Source organism: Camelus ferus, chromosome 3 (assembly GCF_009834535.1).
Source record: "Camelus ferus isolate YT-003-E chromosome 3, BCGSAC_Cfer_1.0, whole genome shotgun sequence".
NCBI classification, from domain to species: domain Eukaryota; kingdom Metazoa; phylum Chordata; class Mammalia; order Artiodactyla; family Camelidae; genus Camelus; species Camelus ferus.
The window spans coordinates 105,413,725-105,440,717 of record NC_045698.1 but is presented as its reverse complement, the minus strand read 5'-3'; the positions used below and the strand labels follow the sequence as shown (position 1 = coordinate 105,440,717).

General features: G+C 46.9%; 1 protein-coding gene and 1 long non-coding RNA gene across 6 annotated transcripts in view; one reads left to right on the top strand and one right to left on the bottom strand.

Annotated features, from left to right (window-relative positions):
- Positions 1 to 422: 422 nt before the first annotated feature.
- ARHGEF37 (Rho guanine nucleotide exchange factor 37) overlaps positions 423 to 26,993 on the bottom strand; it is a 65,256-nt gene continuing 38,685 nt past the window's right edge. For 4 of the 5 annotated variants that reach the window (XM_014551695.2, XM_014551698.2, XM_014551696.2 and 1 more), the window contains 10 exons: positions 25,803 to 25,950; positions 19,587 to 19,786; positions 18,214 to 18,344; positions 17,424 to 17,528; positions 15,581 to 15,691; positions 14,608 to 14,937; positions 12,014 to 12,142; positions 9,352 to 9,547; positions 7,688 to 7,845; positions 423 to 6,880 (listed from right to left, as the gene is read on the bottom strand). In XM_014551695.2, the coding sequence (XP_014407181.2) occupies positions 6,671 to 6,880; positions 7,688 to 7,845; positions 9,352 to 9,547; positions 12,014 to 12,142; positions 14,608 to 14,937; positions 15,581 to 15,691; positions 17,424 to 17,528; positions 18,214 to 18,344; positions 19,587 to 19,786; positions 25,803 to 25,950 (1,718 nt within the window). In that variant the 3' untranslated portion in view covers positions 423 to 6,670. The remainder of the gene's footprint in view (positions 6,881 to 7,687; positions 7,846 to 9,351; positions 9,548 to 12,013; positions 12,143 to 14,607; positions 14,938 to 15,580; positions 15,692 to 17,423; positions 17,529 to 18,213; positions 18,345 to 19,586; positions 19,787 to 25,802; positions 25,951 to 26,993) is intronic. The other variant, XM_032477083.1, reaches the window with a different exon arrangement.
- On the top strand, positions 8,772 to 26,967 carry LOC116662774. The gene is made up of 3 exons (XR_004318822.1): positions 8,772 to 8,855; positions 19,143 to 19,148; positions 26,958 to 26,967. It is a non-coding gene; the product is annotated as an uncharacterized LOC116662774 (long non-coding RNA).

The following is a 26,993-nucleotide window of genomic DNA, read 5'->3' as shown; positions in this document are numbered from 1 at the left end:
AAGGCACTATGGCTGGAAGAAGATAACTCCTCTTGCCCACAGTCTGGCTCTGCTCTCACATGGCATCCCTTGGGTCTCCTCTGCTGTCTTCTCTGGGCCCTGCAGCAATAGATAGAGCCGACCAAAACAAGGGCAGCTCAGCAGATTCTCACGGCCACTGACCCTGGAATGTGTCCCATTCAGCTGCTGTGTGCAGCTGAAGACACTTCCAAGAGTTCAGGTGGGGAGGACCAGACTGTTCCCTGACCCAGGGAAGGTGCAGCACACCTGTGATGGTCCCCATCTTCTCTGAAGGCTAGGCAGCCTGAGGGGCAGGGGTATCCAGGAGCCCGCTCTAGCTCCACTACCCAGTCCCTCCCTGCATGCCTCGCTGCTGAGCCACACAACAGTCACTGCCCAGTCAGAGAGAACCATTCTAAGCCTTGTGAACAGAGGGACTTTAATATAGGGAAGAGGTTACACTGGTGAAAGAAGACCCGAGAAGCACCCCAGGGATTAACAACAGCAAAGACACTCCAGTCCTCAGGCTGGAGGGACAGAGGGAAGAGGCAGTGTTATTAGTGCGCAGTATCTGAAACTCCCTGACAAAAACTGGAAGCACAGCCAGGCCTGTCCTACGGGACCTAAGTCCAAGAGGGAAGGGCCATCCAGTGGAAGCTGGAACCATGGAGGAGACCAGCCAAGGCAGAGATGCTGCCTGAAGCAGAGAGAGGGAGAAATACCTTGAGTTCTCCCCTCCTCCCTCCCGTCAGTGCCTCCCACTGGCCAAACCCACCAGAAAACCAGAGGACAAAGGAGCCTGGGAAATGTAGTTCCCTGCAGCACAAAGCTGAGCAGGGAAGGGAGTAAGTGAGAGCAAGCAAGCAAATAACCAAACTCTGAGATATGAACTGCTCACAAGGGGTGGTTGCAACTTCTTCACCCACTCTGGTCCAATCTTCCTGGGGCTCAGGGCTGTCTCTAACCTGCAGCCACTGTTCAGAGCTCTCTTTCCATTCACAGGCCTCAAGGATGCCCAGACACCTGACGACAGGCAAATGGGCCTAAGACAGGGAACCCAGAACCACCCTGAGGTGTCCTGGAAGCATGGGGTCTGCCTGAGACCTAACTGAACAGCATCAGCTGGTGCTTCTGAGCCCAGCCATAAGGCAGAGCCCAACAGGACAAATCTGGTCCCCCCTTTTCTTTCTTCCCAAATCTGCCAGGTCCCCTTGGAACACCCTGAGAAGATGCTCCTGGCTGCAAAGGGCCCTGAGCCTATGAGCAGGATTGCTGCTCCAGTGCATCCGTGTGCCTGGTTATTGCCTGAGTACCTGCCTGACTAGCCCGGTGCAGTGGACCGCAGAAAACCCTATCGCTGGAAACAGGAAGGAGAATCTGGGTCGTTCACGCCCATGATTGGGATTGCCCTAGATGGTAAACCTGCCCACCCTGACCCAGCTGCAGCACCACAGATGACAGAGAAGGGAGAGTCCCAGGAATGTCTTTGAGGTGCAGCAGCAGCCTCTGAGGAAAAGGCTATATCCAACCTCCACCAGGCTCTTAGGAGCAGGGACCAGGGGGCTCCATGTACATAAGGGAGTGGCCAGGCCTTGTCACCAACCTATATATATAGAGAAAGACAGGCCCTGCAAACCTTCCTCCAAATGTCATGCCATTTCTCCTAAAGTCCCCACAATAATGAATACTAATAAGCCAGGTGCTGGGCTAAGTGATAATTATATCAGTATCTCATTTAATCCTCAAAAGAACCTTGTGAGATAAGTACTGTGGAGACCCTCGTGAGTGGGTCATAAAATAAGGCCCACGATCTAGTAAAAGTTTGAGGACAACAATAGAAACAGTAGCTTAAAAGGAAACAGTGTTTCCCAGAGACCCAAGAAAGGGCAGTTAATGTCTGATGAAGTAGTAAGTGAAGTGAAGACACATGAAGGCATTTCACAGGGTATATAAAGATACGAAGCTAATTCTTCACAGGGGATTCCTCATCAGGACAGTCAACATACACTCTGGCAGAAGATGCAAAGAAGGGGCCTGCTGTGGCCCAATCTCCATACAGATTTCACACTAAAAATAAAAACAAACAAACAAAACCCTGGTTTCTGGCTTCTCTTGAAAAATCAGTCTGGCACTTCTGGGCCCTCATTCTGATGTGGCAATATTGGTTGAAGCCAAGAAGTTGCAAGGTCCTTTTGATTAAGTATGTATGCTCTGGTCCAACACAGTCCCCACCACTCCCTAACGTCTTTCACCTAGCCCTTCCTCTCATCTGCACCACCAGCCTAGCACCGCAGGCATTTCAGTTTGACCGGGTGGCACCTCCCAGCCCTCTCTCAGCAGATGGGCAAAGCCCTGCTGCCACCTAGTGGTCACAGCTCACATGTTCCCTCACTACACAGCATGGACGCTCCGGTTGTCACCCACAACTGTTCACATCAAGTGTTTTATTTAATCTTCTTACTCACCCTGTGAGAAGAGGAATTGGACCCATTTTACAGATAAGAAAACAGAAAAGGGAAGTTCAGAAATTGCCAGTAATAGAGAAGAGCAAGGTTAAGTGAACGGATTGTTCAGGATGCAAGCTCCTTGGGATGTTGTCAGGAGTGGCATCCAGCTCTTTCCTCACCCCTAGTCCAGGTATCTGAGTCTCTGTCCTGCCACAACAAGCCCTAAAATGACTCTTCCAAAATGGAAGGTAGGTCCTGGTGGAGGAAGCCAAGGACTCCTTAAGATAAGCTAGAACTCCACAGTGAGTACTTTGGGGCCGACTGGGGAAGACAGGGAAGGCTTTGGGGTTCACCAAACTTCCTCACATGCAGAAACTATGATAAATGAGTTTGCAACATGCCTATGGTCAAGTAGGCCTTGAGCTCAGGGGTTCTAAGGTCGAGCACTGGGCACTTCTCACACCACTACACTGCCTCCCCAGGCCTGAGAAGACCTCACTTCCTTTTTGCTTTCCCCAATCCTACCTATCCCACAAGGCCAGCACCTGCCCCGCTTCCTCCAGGAAGCCTCCCTGACTACCTCAGTGACTCCAAAGCTCCTCCTTGTCTGAGCACCTATAAGCCTGGTCCATTGCATTCTTCTGGGGCTGACAGCATCCTGCCCTCCAGTGCCAGGTAACTGCCTGATACTCATATGTCTTTTACAGCTGGACAGGAGATTCCTTGGTGGCAGACTTTGGTGTCCCATGTCCTCTGTGCTATTTATCTGAGCAATATGTATTGAACATTTATTTCTTGAGGCACATACCTCGGAAGATTCTGGGATGAACCAGAACTTGCATCCTAAAATACAACCCTGGGTATGTCACTCCTCTGCTTCAAACCCTTTAGTGCCCCACTTCCACTGCCCTCAGAATAAAATCCAAAGCTCCTTACCAGGCAGACTTTGTTAAGCCATTTCCCACTGCACCCACCACCCCTACACACACCGTGTTCCAACTCTACAGTTTCAGTTCCCTGACAAGCCTTACTTGCTCTAACCTCTGGGCCTTTTCATGTGTCCTCCCTCCCACCTTCATCTAACCTGCCCATCAGGCCTCAGTTTGGCTATCACTTCTTCCAGGAAGCCCTCCTTAGCCACCAGGTCTGAGTCAGGAGCTGGTCCCTCTCCTGGACTATGATGGTGCCTGTTGCTACCCTAACACTTACACTGCGTGTCACTGACTGTTGCCTTGTCTGCCTCCCTCATCAGACTGTGGGCTTTGAAACAGCACAGCCCTGGTCTGTCTGATGTTTCACTGCAGCCTTGGCAGCTAAGGCCAACTCCTGGAGGCACCAAAGATGTACAGTAGATACTCATTAAATGAACACATGAATGAATGAGGTGCCATTTTTATGTATAGCAAGTGTCCAATGAACAAACATCACACTGTGGCATCTGACTATACAATGGTTAGAGTCATACACATTCCAGAAACATTTTCATCTTTGAAGCCCTTTATTCCCAGTAGTTCATATCAGTTACTCCCCAAGCTAGAGTCTAACATATTAACCAAGAATTCACTCATCTTTCCTTTGATATTGTAATCTTGTCCTCATGTCTAAAACTAGGCTGGGGCCCAAAAGATTAAAGAAGTCTCACTCCACTGCAGGGAGCAAGGGGCACCCTTGTGAATCTGTCTTCAGTTCCTGAAAGTCTTGTTCAATTCACAGGCAAACACCTTAGCAAGTCTAATATGTGACAGCCCAGCACTGAAATAAATAAGACACAGTGGACTGGTTCTAGGCATTTGGGGGGAAAGAAAGGCACATTACACAGAGTCCCCTGGAGAAAATTCAGGCCATTCTCCATCTTCTCAATATGCATTTTCTCACCCTTCAGTAATTTTTAATCTCATCCCCTGATGTATGAGAAACCATAACCCATGTGCTACTGAATACATTTTTATTTTCCCTTCATGAGATAGATTTGGTTCCAAGTTATTTCAGTTTTCTCCCTTATACCTACAAGAACATCCAATTTTGTTCAGGCCCCTTTTAATGGCACTTAATAAGTATACATTCTGGGACCTGACAGGACAGGCTGTCCTTTTTCAAACCACCTCTCAAGCTGCCTGTTTGAAACATGTGAGCAAGTACAAAGACCAGCTGGGGCACACCCTAGCTCACAGCTTGTGGCCATTTCTGACCCCAGGTCTGTCTTGCCCACCACTGTGTGTCTAGGGCAGAGGTCGCCAACCCTGGCCACATACTAGAAATACTCGGGGAGCTTTCTGAACTCCTGAGGCCTGGGCCACACCTCAGACCAATTATAACAGCATCTCTGGGTGGGATCCTGGCCTCAGTCCTAGTTGAAAGCTGTCCTGGTGACTGCTGTGGGCAGCCACGTTGAGAAGACCCCAAGCTAGGGTACTAGCACACAGGAGGCTCTCGTAAGTATTGTGGAACCATGGCTGGACTTCCTATTTTATTATCTGCTCCCCTGTGTTTCCTATTTGTTATCAGAAATCTGAGCAGGAAAGACAAAGGAAAATGAGTCACGAGCATTTTAGAGAGTGAATTTGGTCCTGGGAGAGGGATTGTGGGGACTGAGTTTCTCCTGCATTATGTATGCAGCCTTCACGCTTTCACAAGCCCAGAAGAGGTAAGTTACAGACTGTCTGACACAGACATGTATACACTTCTTAAAGGCTCTCCAAAAACCAGAGCTAACAGTTTTAGGCACTGCAGTTATAATAATACAGAGATGTTCTTGGAATTAAATCTAAATTGCCACCTGTTTTCACATGTACTCTAACTTGGATTGGTTCCGACATTTGTAATTGGTTTTTAAAGTCACACTGGACAACTTTTCCCTCTCCTATGAATCCTGCAATTTATCTGAGCCCAAAGCGACAACCTAGAGATAATGATCCAACAGTGGCTGCACTCAAATATTCCCCACTGGGTCAGTCTTCCTTGAAAAAGAACTGTTTTGAGGGGCTTTGCTTTCTAGGTTCTAGAAAAGGATGACAGTAAGTTTGACCTCACGAAGTTCAAGAGTCTGGTGACCTAGCATGCAGCACTGAGAGAGATCCTTGGTTTATGGGAAAGGATACCACATTGATTAACAATGTTGGCCTTGGCCATGGGCATGGGGAGTGGTCAGCTGATGGCTGGGGACATCCTGACCACTTCTGGCACATCCTGCTACCCCTGGCAATTTACATTTATATCACACTTCACGATTTGCAAGGAGCTTCCACATCCTTTGCATGATGGCATTCTCACCACAAGCCTGTGAGTACGAACTTTATGGATGGGAAAACTGAGGTTGCGCCCTATGTCTGAGGTCCTGCAGCCAACTAACATCACCTCCACTGTTGCCTCAAGGCCCTCAGCAGTCCTCCTGAAACCACCGGGGGTTCCCCTGGCCTCCCCTTCTTCCAGAAACAGGAAACCAAGTCATTACCCACCCACCAGGCCTTTAATTACCTGCTTCACAGAGTTTCCTCTGTGATTTGCATGCCCTCTTGTCCCCTAGTCCAGAGAACCCAGCAGCAGTGTGCATCCCATCTGACACACCTGGAAAATTCCCTCTTCCTTGGAGCAGCCTCTGCATTTGCCTACACACGTTCCAGAGCTGTGACTTGCTCACACCCACTCCCTGGCCCAGCCAAGAGCCTCCTGAGAGCCCCTCAACTGCCCAACAAGCCCTCGATCCCAACTAGAGAGGGTTGTCAGGGGTTTACTGCCCATGATAGCTCAGGTCCCAGCATGGAAAAATAAAAGCTCAGGTATCTCCTGGTACCACAGGTAGGAAGTATACTGTCAGGCCAGGCAGTTCTGGACTCTCCAGGGCCCCTCCCTGTAACCATACAGCACACAGGTTACGTTCACCTGGATGACCCACTCCTGTGGGCAGGCCCAGATATGGGCACAGGTAAGACTGGCCATAGGCTATAGCAAGTCCTAGCTGATCGGCTGTGACCTGCCATCCAGGGTGCTGTGACTCCAGGTTGGAACACCCTCTTCATGCAGACATAATGAGCTGTCCTGATGGGAGCACTTCATGCCCACGCCAGGCACTCTGTAAGGCCCACCCACCTCTTCTGGCTGCTTTCTGGGTGCCCTTCACCCCACCAGGGCTTGATCTCTCCTTAAACCTCTGCCTTCTCTTTGCTTTACCCTTTTGGGGTCACAGCCTCTAAGCCTCTTGGAACATGGGCTCCAAGGAGGGAACCCTAAGAGGGCAGACTCCAGCCCCACGGAGCTGGGCTTGGGGCCCTGGCAAGGAAGCTGGAAGGCACATAGCCCCTCTGTCCGTTCACTTCCACAAGGCTCCATTCTGGGTTCCCCTTCTTGTCCTGGGCCTCCAGGACAGTCACCCGCTGGCCTGCCTGTAGACTCACTTCATGGCTGCTTCTGGCCACAAAGGGATACACTGCCACCACCTGAAACACATGGAGAGTGACACAGAAGTGGTCAGGGTGGGAGGACAAACAAACTGAACCAGAGAAGCTATTTATCCTCTTCCCTTCCCCCACCCCCACCCCCCGCTTCAGTTCTGATTGCTGGGCAGTCATCGCCTCCCACATACATCCTCTGTCCAAAGACATCCTCTGTCCTCTACTTCCACGGCTTCCACTAATACCTACTATGTGGCATGCTCTCTGCCTGGTTTTGATTTCCACAATTCTGTAATTCCATTTGCCCCATTTTTCAGAAAAGGAAATTGAGACTCAGAGAAGTCAAGGAACTTATTCAAATGAAATCACACAGCAGGGCAGCCAGGCCTGTCTGACCTCAGAAGGGGGGGCTCTCAGTCCACTGCTGCCATCTCACTGAGCAGAGGAATCGGCACTCCCTCCCCAGATCAGAGGGTGTCATCTGCCCAGGTCAGTTTCCCAGCTTGGAGGAGAAACAGGAGGTTGAGTGACACCTTTATTCATATGATTATTAATTGCTGTTTTCCCCATCCCCAGATTATAAATTTGAGGAAGGCAAGGGCCAAGGTTGTCTTTTCATCATTTTTATCACTCATCTAGCACAGTGCCTGTGAATATTGAATGCAGGAATGAATGCAGGAATGAATGAATCCTACTTGCTCTGCTGATAGGGAGCGAGGGGTCAGCTCTCTGCTGTTGACATGGCAGGGATGATCAGACCCTGGGCTCACAGGGTGGTAGCTCCCCCAGACAGGAGGAACATCAAAGCCCTAGTCCAGGTGGCCATGACCCCCACCCCTCTCCCAGACTCACCTGGGTCATGGTTGGGACAGAGGGGACTGGGGCTGGGGTGGGCTCTGGTGTCAGATGTCGGGAGTTCTCGTGAGGACTTGTTTGCCCTCTGAGGTCTTCCTCACTGGGGACCACACGGTACAGCTCCAGTTTCCCAGCTGGCACGTACCCTCGATGTCCTGTAGGACATGCAGAACATTATCTGGCTGCAGATCACCTTCCCCATCCCTTTTAGTGGTAGAGGAAGTCACCATCATTCATGGACATGACTACTTCCAATATAGCTTCTTGCACTAAAGTGGACCTCAAGAGGTTATCTAGGAACTTCACAAACCTACCCACTCCACCCCACACTCACTGTTTCCAGCTTTTGCTTGCTCATCCCCAGTACAGGGAGCTCATCCTCTGTAGAGGCAGCCCACTCCATTTTGAACAGCTCTGGCAGAGATAAAAAGTTCTTCCTCAGACTGGTGGGAAAACTATTTTCCTGGTGCTGGCACCACGGGTCCCCTTTCCGACCAATGCTGCTTCCTCACCCCAGGACAGCCTTTCCCAGGAGGCAGAAACTGCCCTTCTCTTCTCCAAATGCTCCCAGCTCTGTCTCCTGTAGGAGCTATTCCACTAGTGTTCTAACTGCTGTCAACGTGAATGGCCATCACTTCTCCAGGGCTTGCTCAGTACCAAAACAGGCATCTGATTAACCAGTCTTCACATCAACTCTCGAGATTAGAATTGTTATCTCCATTTTATGGCCAAGCCAACCGAGCTCAGAGAGGCTCCATAACTCCTCCAGGATCATGTAGTCAGTAAAATGCTGGAGTTGGGAGCCAAACCAGGTCCTCATGACCCCAGGGGCTTTGTTTTCATCCCCATTCAGCTGTTTTTCAACTTGAGTCAGGAGACTGTTTTTCATGATTTTTGTCAGATTTGTATCATCTTCTTAATTTTTTAATAAGCTTACTTTTTAAAACCTAGTGTTGTACAATATAATTGTGAATAAAATCAGGTGTTTCTGTACTAGTTATATTTTTTCTAATACACATTAAAGTACTGAATTATAATAAACTGTCTGAAGGGTGAAAAACTATCTGTAGACCCCCTCCCAATAATCCTGTGTAGCCTTCATCTTGTGGGTCACATGCCCCTCTGTGGAAGACACTCTGCTGGGCCACCTCCTCTTGGGTTCATGGTACCCCTTGCCTCCAGACCTGCTCCCTCCTGGGACCCTGAGCAGCATACCCAGGGGTGTGACCAGTGCAGAGGGGGCAGGATGACACCTCCCTCATTCTGGAAATCAGATGTCTGTCCACACAGCAGAGATCCAAACATCCTTTTTCTGCGTATCTCCATCTTTCAAGGTGATGCTGAAGTTCTTTCCCCATATCTCTGTCTACACCAACGATCTATGAGGTCCCCAAGGTATGGTCTTTGTCTTCCTTCCACAGCGCCTAGCACATAGCAGGTGCTCGATGACAGATGTTGCAACGTAAGACTAAATTTCTTTTTGGCATTTCATGCACCACACTAAGCCAGCTGTACCCCAAGCCCTCCACGTTCACCTGTGTTCATTCTCATCCTGTCTTTGCTCAGCTAGACTTTGGCCTACAAGAGTGCTGTGTCTCCCCACTGGCTCCCATTGGGAGGTTTTCCCTGAGGGGGGGAAGGGCTCACAAAGTCCTACTTACCTCCGGTGTCCACCAGCCAACGGCCACTGTTGCCTTTGGTGTCCTTGTTTTGAAGGAGGGCCACTATGTGACCCCGAGGCAGTGTCAGGTCCAGAGCCCCAGCCCCACTGATGTTGCTTGTCACCTGGTACAGCTTTCCCAGACCATACTTGCTCAGGAGAGCCTGCACTTGGCGTTCAGCCCCGGGAAGGAGTGGCTGGGAGAGACAGACACGAGTGTTTGAGCTGGCATGTCAAAGCTGGTGCCAACGTTGGCCCACGTGCTCACAGCCAGGAACCCCACCTCTGCTGCCGATCAGCCCATCCCCGGTGGGGCAACAGTCTCCTCACTAACAGATGGCCGGACTGGATGGAAAACAATGCTCTTAATACCCAAACGCATCTCAAAAGAAATGTCTAATTTAACTTCTAAAATACCTCTCTGGTCTAAACTTCTGGGGTTATCTAAAATTCTAATTCAGTTTCTGAATTTCTCAGTTACAGAACTCCAGGACTGAGCCCTAAACTCTGCCCAGGGCATCAAACTAAGCAGCCCCACAGAAAAATGCCTTGTACATGTCTTTCAACCCCAATGAGCAAGACTATGAGTTTCATCTGGGCACCAGGCCTTACTCACCTGGCATCTTAAACAGCCAGCACACACATGTGAACAAAGGGAATGCAGTCTTTTATTCCATGGGTTTTGAGTTCATAGGTATTATTGAGACCCTACTGTGCACGAGGCACAGTAAGCTTTGTGAATGGCACAGCAGAAACAGAGGAGAGAGTCTTTCCCTGATGGAAATTGCCACCTAGCTGGGGAGAATGATTCAGTGCACATTCAGCGCATCCAAAAATCTCCTGGCATTGCCTTTGTTTTTTCATTCACTGCTTCCAGCAAAAGTATCAACAAGAAGGGACTCAGACGATTGTCCCCTTTTTGAAAAACAAAGAAGAAACTAAAAATGTTGAATATAGATTTATTACATATTTTCTATCACTGTATAGATACCTATGGACGTATATATATTCACCATGTTCTATATGGTTATTTCCAGGTGGGGAGGTGGTGAGTGTAGGGAGGTAGGCAGAGATGCTTTTCAGGGGCATTTGGGCCCAGTCTCTGCCATTACCCCTCCTCCAATGGGTTCCAGAGTCAGGATCAAAGACCAGAAGAACCCAAGGTTCCCAAACAGGCCCTTCAGTGGAAGTGTAGAGACAGGGTAGTTTTTTTTGTTTTGTTTTTTGTTTTTTTTTTTTCAGAATGGTGATGTTAACATGAGTAGCAAATGCTTGCCTTCTTTCTCAAATCTCTGCCCCTACCTGTGCAGAGAACAGCAGCACTCCCTGGGGGGGACCAGAGGAGGCCTGTAAAGATCTCACTGGGACTGCTCCTGTCCTGGGTGGTCACCTCACCTCTGTGGGTTCTGCACCCTTGGCCAAATAACTCAGGAATTTATAGGTGTGTGTGTTACCGCGGTGGGTGGGAGGGGAGGGGGGAACGAGGCGGGTCTCTTTTCCTATCAATCTGCAACGCACACTGGGACTGTGATGTTCCCATTTGTTTCTTGTTCTTATTTTTCTGCATCTTCTCTCTTTTTCCACACTTGGGCATGGAGTGCTTTTCCAGTAAGAGAAATGCTATTTTGTCTTAAGCAGAAAAAGATAAGCGTTTCTATGACTCATCTGAGCGGCCACTCTGTTCTTCCTTTTCTGAACCCTTCCTCTCCCCAAGCTGCAGGGCCTGCGTGGCAGCCCAGGTCAGTCCTCTGCTGAGGCGTCTCAGCATGGGCAAGCAAGTGGGGACAGCGGTGGCCCCAGGGGGACGCCACCTCCGCTTGGAGCTCACAACATCTCTGATGGTCTCTGACGTCCTCTGCACTCAGCTCAGGTGCGAAGCCCACCCGTATCTGCCCAGCTCTGCCGGGCTCCTTTTCTGTTCGTCTCTGTCTCTGGGGCCCCCTTCTCCCTTCTGGGGACTCTTGGAGCTTTCTCCGGACCCTTCACTTCACATCTCACATGTGACTGAAAACACAGGTTCAGTTTTCTCAAACTGAGTTTTCATCATACTCTGGGAACTCCTTCTCCCTTCATCTACTTCAGTTACTTTAAAAAATATACATGATAATCTATATATTCTTCAAGTGGACCGCAATTTTAGAGAAAAATACTTTGCTGAAAAAAAAGCCTTTGGACGGCCAAAGTTTTGTAAACCGTAACACAGCTAAAATACTGTCTTTTGCAATTAAAAATTCCATAGCAAAAAGAACACTTATATGACTTTTTATTCATTCTGAGTGCAGGTTCTATGAGAAGGTGATGAGAAAACAAGGTACATTTTGAAGAAAAATTTGAAGAAGTTCCAGGTTTCAGGATGTTAATGGCACTCATCCATTATCATGTCTGCTTTTACTTAATATTAAAATTTCTTATTCTTGACCTAAACCTTCTGTTCTGCTCTTATGCTTACTGGCCTTGAAGAGCGCATGCGTGCGTGTGTGCGTGCGTGCGTGTGTGTGTGTGTGTGTGTGTGTGATTGCCACCTGAACCCCACCCCCAGCTCACAGAGAAAGGACAGAGGGAAAGGCAACATGTTCCCGGAGTAACAGGGAACACTGGGAAAAGAAAAGGGAAAGGAAATAGGGTGTTAACCTTACCCCCACTGGCAGGTGAGGGACACTCACTTGTGTGGTAGGAGGTGGCAGCACCTTCTCGAAGTTCTCTTGAAAGGAACGAAGCTGGTGACCAGCCTGGCCCAGTGCATCCTCCACCAGCTTCCTGAAGGCTGGCTCAGCCATGTGGTGGTGGGGCAGCTGTGTGGGGACAGACAATGTCATCAGAGCTTTCCTTGGGTGAGAGGAGAGAGGGGACAGGGAGATGCTGACAGCCACACTCTAGCCCCAGATGTGTTAGGATGTTATTTGATCATCTGTTGTTTCAGACTGGCTACTGCCCCACTTTCCTTTAAGAAAGTGTCCCTCTATGGGGGTCCAGTGGTATTGCCCCTCCTGGTGCTCTGGCCACAGGACTGGCCGTCAGGGCATCCCCTCTCCTATCCACTGTGATTGGTCAGGGACTGGACAATGGACCCAAGCAAGGCCAGTTGGAATCCTCCTATGAGATTTAGTGCATGAAAGCTGAGAACAAGAGGGTGACTCTTCCTTTAGATTCTGAGATGTAATGGTACACACTTGGAGCTGTTGGGAGCCGCCTTCTCCCACCATGCAGAAAAGGCCTCCTTGACAATAAAGCTAACCTGGAGAGGGAAACAGCTGGGAGATGGAGTGAAAGTCAGTGCCCCGAAAACACTGTTTGTACTGAATTCAACCAGGCCTGACTTGACACCCTCCTAGGCCTTCCAGTTATGCAAGTCAATATGTTCCTCTTTATGTCTAAGCTGGTCTGGAACCTGAGGAGTTCTGAGTGATGCTCCATCCTGAGACCTTGGCTCTGTTAGGCGTCTCCTGTGTTCCCATCAGACAGCCTTGGAGTAAGGAAGGCCCTAGAGCCAACAGAGACATGTCCTCTCTGATTGTCAGCAAAATCACAGCTCTTGGTTCTGACTTAGCGCCTTTCCCCCATCCACAGGATGCAGACAGATTAACTTCTACTATGTTGGCCTTTCTCAGGCTCCACAGGACTGGTCCAGCTGAATGGGCGAGGGAACACTGACAAGGAAGCTGGCATCAGTCATTGACAGGCCCTAACATTCTGTATATAGGACCAACCAAAAAATGCCCTCTTTCTGTTCTTATAAAGTTACCTCCCTGTTACTGCATCCTAGAACACTCCCCGGCCCTGCACATCTCAGTCAATATACAAGGAGGTCTGGCCACCCTGCAGAGAGCACTAGAAGGTAGGAGGAGAATGAAAAGATCATCTAATCAGATTTACCCTCTGCCTTCAGGAAAGAGAAGTGCAGGTGGTTCAGGCTTCATTCAAAAAGAGTGTCTGAGACAGAACTCTGTACTAAATGCTGTGAGGGCCAAAAGGAAGAAAAGCCCATAGTTCTGGCTCTCCTCTAAGAAGGGAAACAGCTTCATCCAACATCCCAGCAGGAGGAAGGCTCTGATAAATGTTGCTGGAACAGAGGATGGTGAGATGGGTTCTCCCCATCAGGGGAGGAGGGATTCTGAGAGCTTCATGGAGAGACTCGTTCATCTGTCGCATATTTGTGGAGGTCCTACCTTATGCCAGGCAGTATGAAAGGCATGGGGGTGACAGGGAGGGGCATTCTAGGCCGAGGAAGGAGTCTGTGCAAAGGGACTGTGGTCACATTCAGAAGCACTGGGCTGGAAGTTGAGGCTACAGTCATAGAGCGGGAATGTGGGCTGGAAAGGTAGTGACAGTGGGGCAAATTTTGGAGGAATTTTCATGAAACAAACTGGATGGGGAAAGTTGAGCTGGGAAATGGGAAGCACAGGAGACAATATGCAGTATGAGGAATACTGAAATTGCTCTAGGGCTGAGACTCACAGGCCATTTAGCTCTGGTATCAACATCAGAGACAGTTTTAAAAGCAGTTAACTAAGTACTCTTTCCTATACTAACCCCAGTCTTCAAAATTCTAAAATCAAGTTTGCATTTGGAGGTTTGTCTAAACCTCATTGTGACCTATTTATGCTTTCAGCAGACGGCTCCTCTTACAGGAATTACGGTTCAGAACCCAGGCTCTGGAGTTGAACTGCCGTGATTCAAATTGCACTACTAGCTGTGTGGCCTTGAACAAGCTGCTTAACCTCTCTGTGCCTCAGCTTCCTTTTGAAATGAGGATAACAATAACACCTCCTCTGTAGGATCACTGTGAGGATTAAGTGAGATAATACATGGAAGGTACTCAGTAAATACACTTACCGGAGCACAGTAAATGTTCACAAGGAGGCAGCTACTAGAATTAGTAACAGTGGCAGGAACACAAGCTTGAAACAATTACTCCTGATGTGTAGAAGAGACCCTGTCTCTGTCACCAACCTCTCATACATTCTGGGGACTGGCCGCAAGCTGTGTTATTTTCCAAGCAGAGCCTCCTCTGCTTCTGAGTTCCAGAGCCTGGGAAGGTCTGGAGTCACAGTTCTATCCTTGCTTTCATGGTCTTATCCATTAATGGAGGGAGAACAGGGAGGAGAAAGTTCCAGAAGGTCCCCATAGCCTCCTGCAAAGCACCTGTTTGAAAGGCCCAAACCTCACCCCATTCCAGCCCGCGCAAACAGCTGGCTGAAGGTGCTGTGAGGCCTCCCCTGGCTATTCCCCGGAGTTGCCCCAGTCCCAGAGTCCTCACCTGGGCCAAGGTGCCCTCTGCCCTCTGTAGCACTTGCTCTGCAAGGTCCCTCTGGAGGGTCACGAATGTGCACAGGATCTGGCCCAGCCACTGCATGGCCAGCTGGTTAAACTGTGGGAGCTCGGCCACCAGCAGGGAGTTGAGGGCCTGGTACGTGTGCCGGGCCATCTCCTCCTCGTAGGTCATGCTGCCCACCTCCAGCAGCTTCTCTTCCACCCTCTCAAAGTCCAGTAGTTTGTCCAGGCGCTTCTTGATCAGGTTCTGAGGGCCAGCCAGGGTTTTGGTCAGGCTGCATAGTGGCTGCCACACCAGACCTTCCAGACGCTGCTTCTGTGGGGAGAGGTGACCTTGGGAGTAGGGGAAGGAGGTGGCAGAGGGCAGCACAGGGAGAAGGGGCTTTGGAGGTAGGCAGGACTGGGTTCCAGTCCCACTCCTACAGACCAGCTGTGACCTCTAGCATATTACCTAACCTTTCTGGGCCTCGACATGCCCATCTGAAAAATGGGGCCAATGTATGTAACAAGCTTACAGAAGTGTCACTTCTTAATATGGTTACTGGGCACAAACCTTGAGAAAGATTTTTACGGAGTGGTGGTCAAAAGCACAGTCCTTGTGGCTCAGATCCCAGCTTCCTACTGACCATCTGAAAATCTAGGAAGGTCGCCCCCTCTGAGTCTCAAGCTCTCATCTGCAGAATGGGGCTACTAACAGTACATCCCCTGTAAGCTGGATTGTGAGGATTAAATGAGGTAAAGAATGTAAAGAGTTTAACACAGTGCCTGGCCAATAGCAAGGCTCAATAAATGTTAGTTGGGGCTATTTTTATCAGTAAAACACACTAATAATAATCTCTGCCCTGCTGACTGCCCAGAGCCGTTAAGGATGTGACAATCATGGAAAGAGCCTGACTTCTAAATATTATTCATACGGGCTTGGCCACCTGCCTAACAAAGGAAGGAGAAGTTCCACTCACAAACTCGGGGAAGGCCTGGAGCTGCAGGTCTCTTGCCAGGTAACGGTACTGCACCACGGGGGCCCCAGGAATGTCCAAATCATATTCCTGAGGCCGGAAGCGGAGGAAAGCCTGGATGGAGTCAAACGAGACAGCCAATCACAGCCCGTCGTGGCCATCTCACACCTGAATCCCCCTCCACCACAGCCCAGGAGAGGTTGCCCAGGCTGCCTGCATACCTCCACTATGCATCTGCACAATCGATTCTAACCTTGCACAACTTGGCTGATCAGAAAGTTCTCCCTTAGACTGAGCCAACATCTTTCTCTCTATTCCAATGCTCTCCCAACTTCATACATCTGCATACCCCCTTGGTGATTTTTTGCCACATCCATATTCCATGTGTTCTATTAATACTTTTTCTTAAATCAACTAAGCATTCCTATTTAAATCAATGCATTTTAAAAAAAAATCTTATGATACTCCCATAAAGGGAAAACCAGTAATAATTGTCATAAATAAGCATGTAAGAATAATTGCTATAAAAACAATGTTATTAAGCTCTGACTGGGCATCATAGCCTGCTACAGGCTCCCAGCCCAAGACTTGCTCAACCTGATTGTTATAGACATGCCAGCCAAAGAGGCTTTTCCTGGACTCTAAGGATTAAAACAGAGAGTCATTTGCTCACTATGGGATTCCATGTCAACACTGTACCTGTCGTGTAAATCCTGCATTTAAGGAAGCGCAGCCTTAATGCTTCCAAATATCTGTTTTCCTCTGCAAAGCCAGATGTTTCTCTCATGGGCCTCTGGTTTCTCTCTCTCTCTCAAGGCCCCTCCATTCTTTCTCTGAGGGTCTTCCCCTTCTGGCTCACTGTGCTGTTCAGATCTTTCCACTCGGGGGGTCCAGGATGAGCCGGAACAAGCAAGGGATGTGCCTCACACAGAGGCCACGTAACTATGATCTCCCTCCTTTCACATACTTCCAATAACACCACCCCAAATCCTATTACCCAAAGAGCCTTCTATCGCCTGACTGAGCTGCTTTGCGCAAATGGATGTGACTGAGAACAAAACCACGTAAGAGGGATTAAGTGGTTGGAATGAGTCAGCAATGCTGACAAGAATGAAGGGGGAATTTTGGCGTAAGGCAAGAGATGTGCTGGATGGAAATGCAAACTAGTGTCTCTGTGGGCTGAATTTGGCTTGCAGAAATATATTTTCTTAGGCCTGCATAACATTTAAATTTTTATTTAATTAATTGCTCACGTGGTCACATCATGAGATTTCACCTAAAATTGTTAGTTTTCTTTTTTCCTTAAAATCAGAAGGACTGGCTGCAGTGGGTTCACATTCCCACACAGCAACAACTCCCCTGAGCCAAGGAAGAGCTGCCTCCTTAGATTTTACTCATTCATTCGTTCATTTGGTCATTCAAACTCCAAATATTACCATATATTGAACTCTACCAAAAAAGTCTCATAAACAGACGTTAAGTTTTGTATACTTGCACACTTTACTCAATAATATTACCTGCCTGGTCCCTTTGAGCACCCAAGTTTGTCACCCTGGTCTAAGAGCATCCCTCCAGAGGGCTCTGATTCCAGTGAATTTTGACCCTGCCCAGTGGGAACCTCACCCTCTGAGAACTCAACGGGCTCAGAAGCTGCCCCAGTCAGATGACCTGTAAGCTGAGGGGTGCTTGCCTGTGGCCCCTCTTCTGGCCTGAGGCAAGCAACTGGATGGTCTTCCTTTAGGTTTCTGCAGCTGGTGCCTTTACTAGTTTGTTCAATGGGCCCTGCATGCCTCCTGCCCGGGAAGCTCAGCCCTGCCCCACCCATTATTAACCATAAGATCCTCACCTCCAGGTTATCTAGGTAAGCAGCCACGTTGTTCTTCAGCTCAGTCACACAGAGCGACACCCAGTGGAACCTCTCTTCTAAGTCATCAAATTCCTTGTCTTCTGTCTGAGAATGAAGTTATGCTTGTGAAGGCTGAGAACATCCACATGGGGGCAGTGTACACCCCATACCCCTGTCGCAAATCCTCAATGGGGACCACCTTTCCACAGACCCATCCTTCAGAGGCAGTTCCTCTAGACCCAAAACCGAGTGGGATGATTAGAAGCAGTGAGTGCAGCTTAGTGATGCTGCATTCAGACTATGGAATCAGACACATGAGACTATGAGTCCTGGTTCACTTACTTCCTGGCTGTGTGAACTTAGGCAAGGGTTTTACCTTTTCTGAGCATGTTTCCTCCTCTGCAACATGAGGATAATATGAATACCTACTTCACTATGTGGATCAATTAATGCCTGGTTCAGAGTAAGTACACAGTCAACCTGAGCCGCTACTAGAAGCTGTTCAAGGCTGGTTTCTTGCCCAGACTCAGATATCAGCTCCCTGATCTATATAAAGAGGCCCCAGAGAAAGAGCAACACAAGATGCAGTGGAGAAAGCCCTACCCTGTCTCTTCAGAATTAAGTAGGGGTGCCAACCCTGCCTCTTCCTGGCTACGCAATGCTGGGAAGTTCACTCCCTCAGCCTCCGTTTCCTCATCTCTGAAGGGAGTCTAAGACCCCTGCCCCACCACTGCACAGTCTTGTCCCTTGGGATGGCTGGGACGGTACCCTTCCTCCCACCTGTGCTCACCTTGGATACAAGCCCTGCCTCCTGCTTCAGCAGCTGGCTCAGCCGGGTGGTCTTCTTGGAGAGGGTGTGTGTGTTGATGCGCGCCAGTCGCTCCCGGAGGCTCAGCTGCTCCACCTTGGTGTACTTGGAGGCTGTATCAACAGAGGAGAAGGAAGGCACATGGACCAGAGCCAACCCAGGAAAGCAAGGGCCCCTGACATACCCAGCTAGGCACCTGCTTGGGCCTTCTTCCCAAATGTCAGGGTCGCACCTATTAGAATGGCGAGTCACAGAAGAAAAGCACTGGGCTCAGAGCCCTCACTCTGAGGTGAGAGCCCTGGCTGAAGAGCTTCCTGACTTCTTGAGCCTCAGTTTCCTCATTTGTCAGTGAGGCTTGCCACCTCACAGGATCGCTGGGAGGATCACATAAAATAAAGATGTGAATGTGCTTTCTAAAGAAGAAGTCAAGTGAGAGGTGATTTGCCTAAAGTCCCTCAGTTCCAGGTCAGGATGGAACCATGCTTTCCCACTTATGGCTCAGGGCCTTCAACGGATCTGTCATCTGACCCCACACCTGAGTTTGAAACCTGGCTCTGGCCTTTTACCGGCTCTGTGACCCAGAGCAAATGACTTAAACTCTCATTTTACCCAACTGTGAAATGGGGCTAATAGTGCCAACCTCAGAGCTATTGTTAGGATCAAACAAGATAATGAACGAAAAAATGTGCCATAGTTACCCTCAGTAAACATTAACTAAATTATCATTACTATACTGTCTCATTGTGCAGTTGAGCTTTTCTTCTACTTAGGACACTACCGCAATTTCCAGACCTTTCTGTTTTAACAACCTGCACAGCCATGTGGTTTGGATAAGACTGATACCACTTTAGTTCAAGGGGTGGGTGCTGACAGCATAAGCCAATTCATATAATCCCATCCCCTGGACACAGAGATTGGTTCAAAGAAGGGCACATAACCCAAGGCATTCCTCTAGCCATGGCAATTGGTTCAGGGTGAGCACATGACCCACATGAGTCCTATCAAAGTAAAGCTCCAATTTAAGTATTACAGCTAGGAGGAAAATGGTCCCATTTTATCCTGGAAGGTGTGGTGTGCAGATGTGAGTCTTAGAATAGCAATAGCCATTTACTACTATGAGGGAAGCTAACCTGAAGAGGAAGGTGACACAGAGTAAATGCAGCGACAAGAGAATTACAAGGAAATGAAACCAGCACCCTGATCAAACCCTACCTAAAGCCCATCTTACCTGTAGATTTGTGGGTTACATGAGCTGCTATATTTCCTTTACTGGTGAAGCCAGTTGTAGATGAGTTTTTTGTAACTAGAAGCATTTTTACTCACGTACCCATCCCCTAAGTGACCCAAGTCCTTACCCACTTCTTTGCGCCTCTTGTACTCATTGATGTTGGTGATCACGTCCTGGAGGGCAGAGGTAGCCCTCTGAAGGACAGCATAGGCACTGGCATCAGGAAGTGTGTTCTCCAGAATTTTCTGCAGCAGCAATGGGTATTTGGTAATCCTCTGAAAAGGGATTACCAGCAAAAAACTGAGGCCTGAGGATCCAGCTTGCGGCCTGAGGGAGAAGGCTAGTGTTAGGTAGGCAAAGTTCACCCTTGGGGGCTCCGGGGGGCCCAGCCTCTAGTCCCAGCTCTGCCATTTAACTCACTGTGTGATCTGAGGCAAGACACCCTCCTTCTGTGGTCCTCGGTTTCCTTATTTGTAATGTGTGAGGTCTAGATGTTAGGTGGTGCTGCTAGTTCTCACTTTACCCCTTTCTGGGCCTTGGTTCCCCATCTGTACTAAATCCAATGGTCAGTTCCCTTCCATCAGATTACTTGGTCTCTCAACAGCATTCAAAGCTGACTGCTCCCTCTTTCTCAAACACGTTCTTTTTTGGTCCCAGCGATGCTCTTTGTCTCACTCCACAGGACACTCTCTTGGCCTCCTCTGCTCACTTCTCTCCAATGCCAGAGTGCCCCAGGGCCTCCCCGTCTCCCTCTCTCTCCACTCACTCTCTTACTGATCTCATTTAGTCCTATGGCTTTAAACACATCCCAAACCCAGATCTCTACTTTCAGCTTCTTTCCAGAGCTCCAGACTCACACAGTCAACTGTCTATGTGAGATCTCCACTTGGATATGTATGTTCCAAGCACAACTGTGTATGTTGGACATCCACATGATATTTCATTTAATAAAATGGTTCTGTTGCTTTATAAAAGAAAAGCTTTTAAGATCACAGGAACTTAATGTTTAAAGATGCACTTACGGTATTTAAGGGTAAAAAGCTGTAATATCTGGAATTTCCTTTAAATTGTTTAACATAAGATTAGATGAGGCAAACAGCAAACACTAATACTTATTAACTTCAGGTGGTGGGTATGTGAGTATTCATTACATTATTCTATTTTTCTATAGGCTTGAACATTTTTATTTAAAAAAGGAAAATGTAAAACAAAACAAAGGAACTAATAGTGTCACGGTCCCTTCCAGATGTACCATTTGATACAAGGATAACTATTTCCAGTCCCCTTTTTAACAATGTCTGGAATTTGCAGAAAGAATGCCCAAGTCAATGGCATCTGGGAAGAGATTTCAACAGTTTTTCCTTGATTATGACCAGTAGCCCTCAGACCCACTTTCTGAGAAACCCACGAGGGTTTCAAACCTCCATGTCTAAGCATGCCTCCTCCGTGAAGACTCAGAAATGCTGTTTACAATCATTATCTGGCCTCCTCTCCACGGTATTCTTGCCTCTTGTTTTTCTTCCTACGGAAAAATCTCCAGACCAAATGTCCAGGGAAGATCAGCCATGAGGCTAGAAACAGCAGGTGGGAGCCCCCTCATTAGCTGCAGGGGATGGGGGTGCATGGTGGGATTACCTGTCAGGACACACCTGCGCTGACCATCTGCTCTCATTCAGAGTTTCCTAGTGTGGGCAAGTTAGGTGGAAACAGTCACCAGAATTTGCAGAACTCTGTCCTCTGGGCTTACGCACGGGGACAGCTGTCACCTCACAAATCAGAGAGGAGTGGGGCCTTCAAGGAGATGATCACATCTCTTCTCCAAAAATACCAAGGAGTCATTGCCTAATTACGGCAGTCTCTTACATTTACAGCCTTTCCAAGGTAATTTGGAAAAAACTCTTTATGTAGCCTTTCAGGTAGACAACAAAAATTGAAGGATAATAGCCAGAGCTGGGTGAGTATGGGGAAACCAGCCCTCTTACATTCTCCTGGTGGGAGTATCAGTTGGTGGGATCTTTTTGAAGAGAAGTTTGACAATTTGTGAAATGTACAAACTCTTTATTCTATCAATCATACTATAAAAATCTACCCACAGAAATATCAACTCAAGTGAGCAAAGATAAAGGTAGAAGTTATTCAGCAACTCTATTTATGATACAATTTTGGAAACAACCCAAATATCCATTAATAGGGGAGTGGTCAAGTAAACCACAGACTATGAGCTGCCCTGGAAAGGAACTCTATGCAGCCATTAAAAAGAACACGGTAGAACAATTCATACTGTCATGAAAAGATATTTATGGCCATGGTTAAGTGAAAAAGCAAGTTCTAGAACAGCATGTATAGTAGGAGCCCCTTAAAAATGCATCCATCCATCCATTCATCCATTCTATCTATCTATCTATCCATCCATCCATCTATCCAACAACTACACTTTCCCATGGGAAGTCTATTTCCTGTCTGTCCATAAATACACAGAATAAAATTTAGATGACAGAAAGAATGTCATTCCTGCTACAATATTAGATCAAAGGATCATTGAGGACATACTGAAAACTTGTAGGCTCCAGGGTGCTGTAGGCATTTAGTGGGCAGGGACCAGGGCTGCAGGATATCCTGCAAGGACAGTTCTACACTATGCGGAATTGTTCTTTGTCTCATATGTCCCTCTCAACGTTCAGGGACTGAATGAATGCCTTGAAATGGGCTGCAACTTAAGAATTTTTGTGACACTTGGACTCCATGCAGTCTCATATCATTACCCTTGGAATTACTATGACACCACCTTTTGCAAATAAGACCCAGATCATTTGCAAGAGCATCATACTTCCTTATTTCCTCTGCCTCCCAAGTATGTAATGTTATCCCTACTTTAATTATGTTCTTTCTTTCTCTTATCATACACAAGGAAGTCAAGTTTCATATCACTGCTCGTTCTTATTCCAAGGTACACATATTCTCTGTTCTTTACTTTTTCTGTACTTCCTGTACAGAATGGCTTTTGACTTTTCTTTACTTAAATCCAAAATTATTTATTATAAGTAGATGCAAGCATCTGATTGTTTCATTGTATCTTCCAGTGTAGAGGTGCCCAAGCATTTGTACACTGAAATATATATTTCTTTATTAGAAATTATTTTCCTTTTATTTCTCCTTTACATTTTGGTTAAGCTATTATACTGGTTTGCTTCAGTCACGTATACAGGTAGAAGATATGTATCTTCTTTCCAGAATATATCTCAGGATAATAAATGTGTCTAATGTTTGTAGTAAAAATGGGACCAACAGCGCTGAAAATCACAGTGTGATATTAGAGAAGCATAATCCTTGCCTAGCCAAGATAACTATAGTGGCTGGGCTTTATTGAGTATCACTTGCATGCAGTGAGTTTATGTCTCCATGAGCTGCTATTATTACTCCCACTCTACATGTAGGGAAACTAGGCTCTGAGACACAAAATGACTCTTCCCAGGTGAATAGGGGCAGAGCCTAATCCACTGCCAGGCAGCCTGGCACCAAAGTCCATGAGAAAAGCTTGGATTCACCTGGCTGGGAAGACCAGAGTGCAGAAGATGTAACAAATAGCAGCCTCTGTGCCAACCAGGGCCCCCGCACAGTGTTTCTACATGTCTGAACTACATACCAACATTTAACACTTGGGAGACTTACATCAAAGTTTCTGGTTTCTCTTGAAAGATCAGAGGATCTGGCCACAGTGGAATCACATTTCTGCATGGCAACTGAGACAGATGGTTTACAAAAAATGGTTATTTTACTATCTGTATCTATATCCTTTGAATATGACTTTGGAGCTTCTCACATCAAGAAGTGGGGTCTCCTTCTCCATCACTTGAGTCTGGCACAGCATGCCAATTCCTAGCCAAGACCTCAAAAGACAAAGCTGAGTCAGCCCGTGCGTCCAGATACGTAAGAGCACCCAGCCAACATCAGCAAAGCTGACCCCTCGCTGATCACAGACACGTGAGGGTTTTCAGACAGGAACAGAAGAATCATTTACTGAGCCTAGCTAAACTGCTAACATGCAAAAGTGTGACCTAAAGAAATGTTTGCTTTAAACATATTTTGGGGGTGTTTTATATGTTAAACCACTATGTTCGTTACAGCAAAAGCTATGCAACACAGCAACACTCAGCTGAGGCTGGGCTGCAACTGCACTCTATACAGGGTCTGCTGGCTCTGGTTTACCACAGTCTCCACTACTCCCTTTTGTACTACATCTGGCATCTTGCTTCCCTCATTTCTGTTATCTGCCTCACAGCTGAAGAAATGTATTTAGTGACACTTGCAAAAGCCTAAATTTGTAAGATCCATGATGGGATCAAAAGAATCAAAGGAGAATATGAGTGTAGGTTTTTTTGGAGGCAGGGAAGGGCTAGATACTTGAAAAGGAGGCTTCAGGGGGCTAAGGATAAGATAAGGGAGAGAAGAAGGACAAGGAGCAGGAAGCTATGAGATTATAAGAATATACGAGATGGTGCAGGGGAGGGAAGGGATAAATTGGGAGTTCAAGATTTGCAGATACTAATATATATAAAACAGACAAAACAACAAGTTCATACTGTATAGCACAAAGAACTATATTCAATATCTTGTAGTAACTTATGGTTGAAAAGGATATGAAAATGAATATATGTATGTCCATGTATGACTGAAGCATTATGCTGTACACCAGAAATTGACACACATTGTAAATTGACTGTACTTCAATAAAAATACATATTAAAAAAAAAAAGAATATATGAGATAATGTCAACTTCAAAGACCTAAATCTCCACTGTCTTTCTCTTGGGTATAAAGGAAAAGTCTAAGTAAGATAAAATAATAATAAAAACTTTTGTTCCTCCCACATTATTCTGATTTCTAGAAAATAGCCTTCATTTATTTCCATTTGGTGAGCTTGTCCTAGGAAGATATAAGCTTTTCTAAAACAGAAAAGAAGCAGAATAATATACAGGCAAGGAAATATAAATGACTCTTAGATATACAAAAAGATGATCAACTTATCAACATAAGATAAATGCGAAATGAAACCATACTAACATGCAATTTTCCACCTATCTTGGTGAGAAATATCCTATAATTTAATAACACACTCTGCTGGTGCGGCTATGGAGAAACAGACACCCTCGTACATTGCTCATGGGAGTGTCAATTGGTATAGCCTCGACCGAGGGAAATTTTGCAGTATTACAAAACTTATCAGTACATACTTCCATTGAGTAAGCAACTCTACCTCTGGAAATCTACCTTACAGAAATACTTGCACCTGAGTGAAATAACATATGTTCATGAATAATCACTGTAGCACTATCTATACTATCAAAAGAATAGAAACAAACCAAAGTCCATTAATAGAGATCAGTTAAATGAACTGTGGAATAGCCACATGGTAGAAAACCATGCAGCTGTTTAAAGAATCATACATGTATGTATTGAAATAGAAAGACCTCCAAGATACATTGTAAGTAAAAACTAAAACAAACTTCCATTAAAAAGGTAGGAAAATAAGGTATGAGTTTGTATTTGCTTACATAGGCATAATTGGGTATAAGAAAAGACAGAGTTGAGAAGATTTTTTTGTAACTGTATAAATTCAGTATGTTTTAAAGCTTTTGAACCATGTAGCTGTTCAAACTTTTAATTAAAAAAATTTTTTTCTCTACGTGTATCTACTTGGAGCTTCTGCCACTGGTCCCAGCTCTGAACTGAGAGGCCCCCCCCCAGGGCAGTTCTGACCCTTTTCCTTGGAATGAGACTTCAGCCATCTATAGAGAGGCCTCCTCAGGTGATACAAACCTGCTTCCTGGCACTGCTGCTTACAGCACACAGTTCCCACCATCTCCCTGCACTTCCTATGGTAGTTATGAGCGCTGTTCACCAAATGTTTCTGCTTTTCCACCTTGAGAGATATGGCAGGATAGCAAGCCCTTGCCTTAGCTGGATGAAGCCATGTGATTAGTTCTGGCCCATGAATTATGAGATACAATGGCTATCATTTCTGGTCTAGAGCATGTAATTACCAGTGTTAGACCCCCTCTTCTCCTTTGTCACAATTACTGGCAATATTCCAGACAGTAATTGCTGTTAGCTTGGGTCTCAGAGTGAGGATAACGTACAGAAGAGCCCCAAGATAACCCACAACGGAGCATAAAAGTACAGACCTTGTTGTTCGAAGCCACTGAGAGATGGGAGTTGTTTGTCTCTACAGCATAGCCTAACCTAGCCTGACTGGGACACTCCTGAAGCAGTGTGACCAGCACCAAGCAGGGGTGAGACCTTTAAGGCCCCTGACTTTGCGGTGCATGGGGGTCATTCTACTCACAGCACCGCCTCAATGACACTCTGGATCTCCTGCTGCAGCTCCGGCTCCTTCCGGTAGGTCTCCACCAGCAGCAAGGCCTGTTCATAGTTGGCACAGTAGACCTTATAGACTTGCTCCAGGTCCTGTTGGAATTCCAGGAATAAGTTACCTGACAGTGAAAAAGAAACAAGTTTTCAAAGGCATGTCTGTATGTCCCCTTGCTTGGGACAGAGACACAGCTGTAAGTGACACAGCTAAGCGCACCAGTTCTGGAGTGAGAATGCCAGGCTTAGCAGCACTGTCACCTTGGGTGAGTCCCTTCATATTCCTGAGTTTCCATTTCTTCATCTCACTTTCAAAATCTGCTGTAAGGATTAAGTGACAGAATGGTGTAGAGCTTAGACTGGTGTACTGTGTGTACTTAATAAATGGTAGCTATAATTTCAGCAATAATATTTGATAATTCTCATATTTGTACGGTGCTTCACAGCTTACAAAACACACTCATGTTATATTTTTACAATTACCGTGGACGGCAAGTGTAACTCCAAACCCCCTGTTTACAAAGACCCTATAGCACAGCTCGGGTACTCACAAGTGTGGGCTTTGGGGTCAGAGAGAAGTAGGGCCAGATCTCCAGCCAACCCTTTCCCACTGGTATAACCTAGGGCAAGTATGTGATCCCTCCAACCTTCCATTTTCTCATCTATAGATTAGAATAAAAGCAGTACTCACCTCCAAGTGTTTTTATGAGGATTAATCAAATAATGCAGACAAAGCATCTGACAAACTTTATTCACCAAAAATTTACCAACAATTTATTTATTGACTATGTGCCAGGAACTCTTCTAAGTTCTGTAAACAAAGTAATGAACCTGCCTCATGGGGTTTATATTCTAGTGGGGAGACAGACAATAAATAAATACATATGCCAGGTAGGGATGAGTACCATAAATCTAAACAAAGCCATATAAAGAGCTAGAGAGTGGTAGATTTATCTAGGGAAGGCTTCCATAAAGATGTGAATGTTTATCAGAGACCAAGAAGACCTAGCCCTGGGAATGTTTAGTGGAAAAGCAGCACGAGGCCTAGGGAAGAACAAATGCAAGGGCCTGAAGGCAGGTGGGCACTTGACATGTAGGTGGCACGAGGCAGGTGTGGCTGGAGCAGAATGAGCAAGAGCACAAAGCAGAGAAAATAAACTTCTGGAAA